General features: G+C 39.3%; 1 protein-coding gene across 1 annotated transcript in view; it reads right to left on the minus strand.

Moving 5' to 3' along the window:
- Positions 1–2038, minus strand: part of LOC101846744 (polyadenylate-binding protein 1) — a gene marked incomplete in the record, with an annotated part of 29963 nt that overhangs the window by 20275 nt on the left and 7650 nt on the right. The window contains 1 exon segment of the mRNA XM_005101022.2: positions 191–332. Within this exon segment, the coding sequence (XP_005101079.2) occupies positions 191–332 (142 nt within the window).

Raw genomic sequence — 2038 nt, forward strand, 5'->3', positions numbered from 1 at the left:
GTTCCCTGTTGTAGATCAGGCACAGTTATATAAATGAGCGTGACATGAGTCAGCCCATTTACAATTCTACTATGCTCGAACGAGAAATGTCCCTCCTTTGGGAATGGCCTAAAGACACTTCAGTCAGTGGCACTGCCCCGGGGGGTAAGATACAGAGAGTGTTATCACACAGTGTAGAATGTTCTCTAACCTTGGCACTAACGACTTCTCCAAACTGCCTGCAGAGTTTCCACAGCTTGAAATCATCCAGCAGATCTTTAAAGTTCTTGATGAAAACGTTCGTGTACTGTTTGTTCGCGTTGTTCATTCTCTTCAAAAACTCGCTGGAGTATCTAGGGATGGAATGAAGAGAATGCAGTAATTTTTTCCCATGTATAAGTCAGAATTTTCGTGTCTTGTTTTAGTAAGGTTTTACGGTGCTCGCAACTGCATAAGGTGATCTCCGATCATATGAGCGCCAAGGGGTGGATGTCAATAGAGAAGTCCAAACAGGGAATCAGGCTTGCTCTGCTCACCCCTCTAGCCTCAACAGCACAAAGTCTACTTCGTCTATCAAGGCACCCCGAAAACATACAAAAGAAATAGAGGAAAATTACTATAACAAGGATGAGGAAAGAAAAAGCAGAAGCTCATCTTATGTTGTTCCGGGCACAGTATGAGCATGGCATTGATAAATCAGCGCATTTACAATTCGACTGTGCATAAGAACATGTTAATATCCCCCCTATGGGAATGGCTAAAGACAACTTCAGTCAATAGTAAAGCTCAGGTTGGTTGGGGTGGGGGGGGGGGGGGGAGGGAGTTTTCGTGTCTGAATTGACCCCCTTATGCTTTTGTCTACTTACAATATTTATCCCTCACAGAGCTGAATGAGCATATCCAGGCTGATGTTTAGTTTTCGTAAGAGTTTAACGGCACTTGCAACACAATAAGGTCATGATATTAGAGCTTAAGATGAGAGGTGCTACAAGAGAGTTACAAACACAAAAAGAAAGGAGGGTAGATAGGGACGATGCATGTTTGAGAGGAAAGAATCAGCAAATCGCTTCAAAGCGCCCGTCAACCCCCCCCCCCCCCCCCCTTTCACATTCACACACACGTCCACGGCTGAATACCTGAATACTGATACAAGGTATGATACTGCGCTCAACAATGGGCAAGTAGACTTATTTATGTTCATGCCTTGGACAGTTTCAATTCTCAAGACCTTTTTATGAGGCTATGAATCTTTTCAGTTAGAGCAAAGCCAATTGTTCGTGGTTGGGTTATTTTATGACTATGGTTACAGCACACTGAGTTATTGTTCAGAGCTTTTCACGGCAATGTTTCACCAAGAACGGATAAGGAGAATTGTAACTGTGAACACAAGTAGATGAAGTAGTCAACATCTGAGAGACCGAATAGCAATATCGACAGCGATAATAATAGTAATAATAATAATAATAATAATAATAATAATAATAATAATAATAATAATAATAATAATGATAATAATAATAAAATAATAATAATAATAATAATAATAATAATAAATAATAATGATAATAATACTAATAATAATAACAATAACAATAATAACAATAATAATTTTACTACTACTACTACTACTACTACTACTACTACTACTACTACTACTACTACTACTACTACTACTAAAGCTATTGATATTACTACTACTACTACTACTACTACTACTACTACTACTACTACTACTACTACTACTACTACTACTACTACTACTACTACTACTACTACTACTGCTACTACTACTACTACTGCTACTACTGCTACTACTGCTACTACTGCTACTACTGCTACTGCTGCTACTACTGCTACTGCTGCTACTGCTACTGCTGCTACTACTGCTACTGCTGCTACTGCTGCTACTACTGCTGCTACTGCTGCTACTACTGCTGCTACTGCTGCTACTACTGCTGCTACTGCTACTACTACTACTACTACTGCTACTACTACTACTACTACTGCTACTACTACTACTACTACTACTACTACTACTACTACTACTACTACTACTACT

Source organism: Aplysia californica, unplaced genomic scaffold, assembly GCF_000002075.1.
Source record: "Aplysia californica isolate F4 #8 unplaced genomic scaffold, AplCal3.0 scaffold00268, whole genome shotgun sequence".
NCBI lineage: Eukaryota > Metazoa > Mollusca > Gastropoda > Aplysiida > Aplysiidae > Aplysia > Aplysia californica.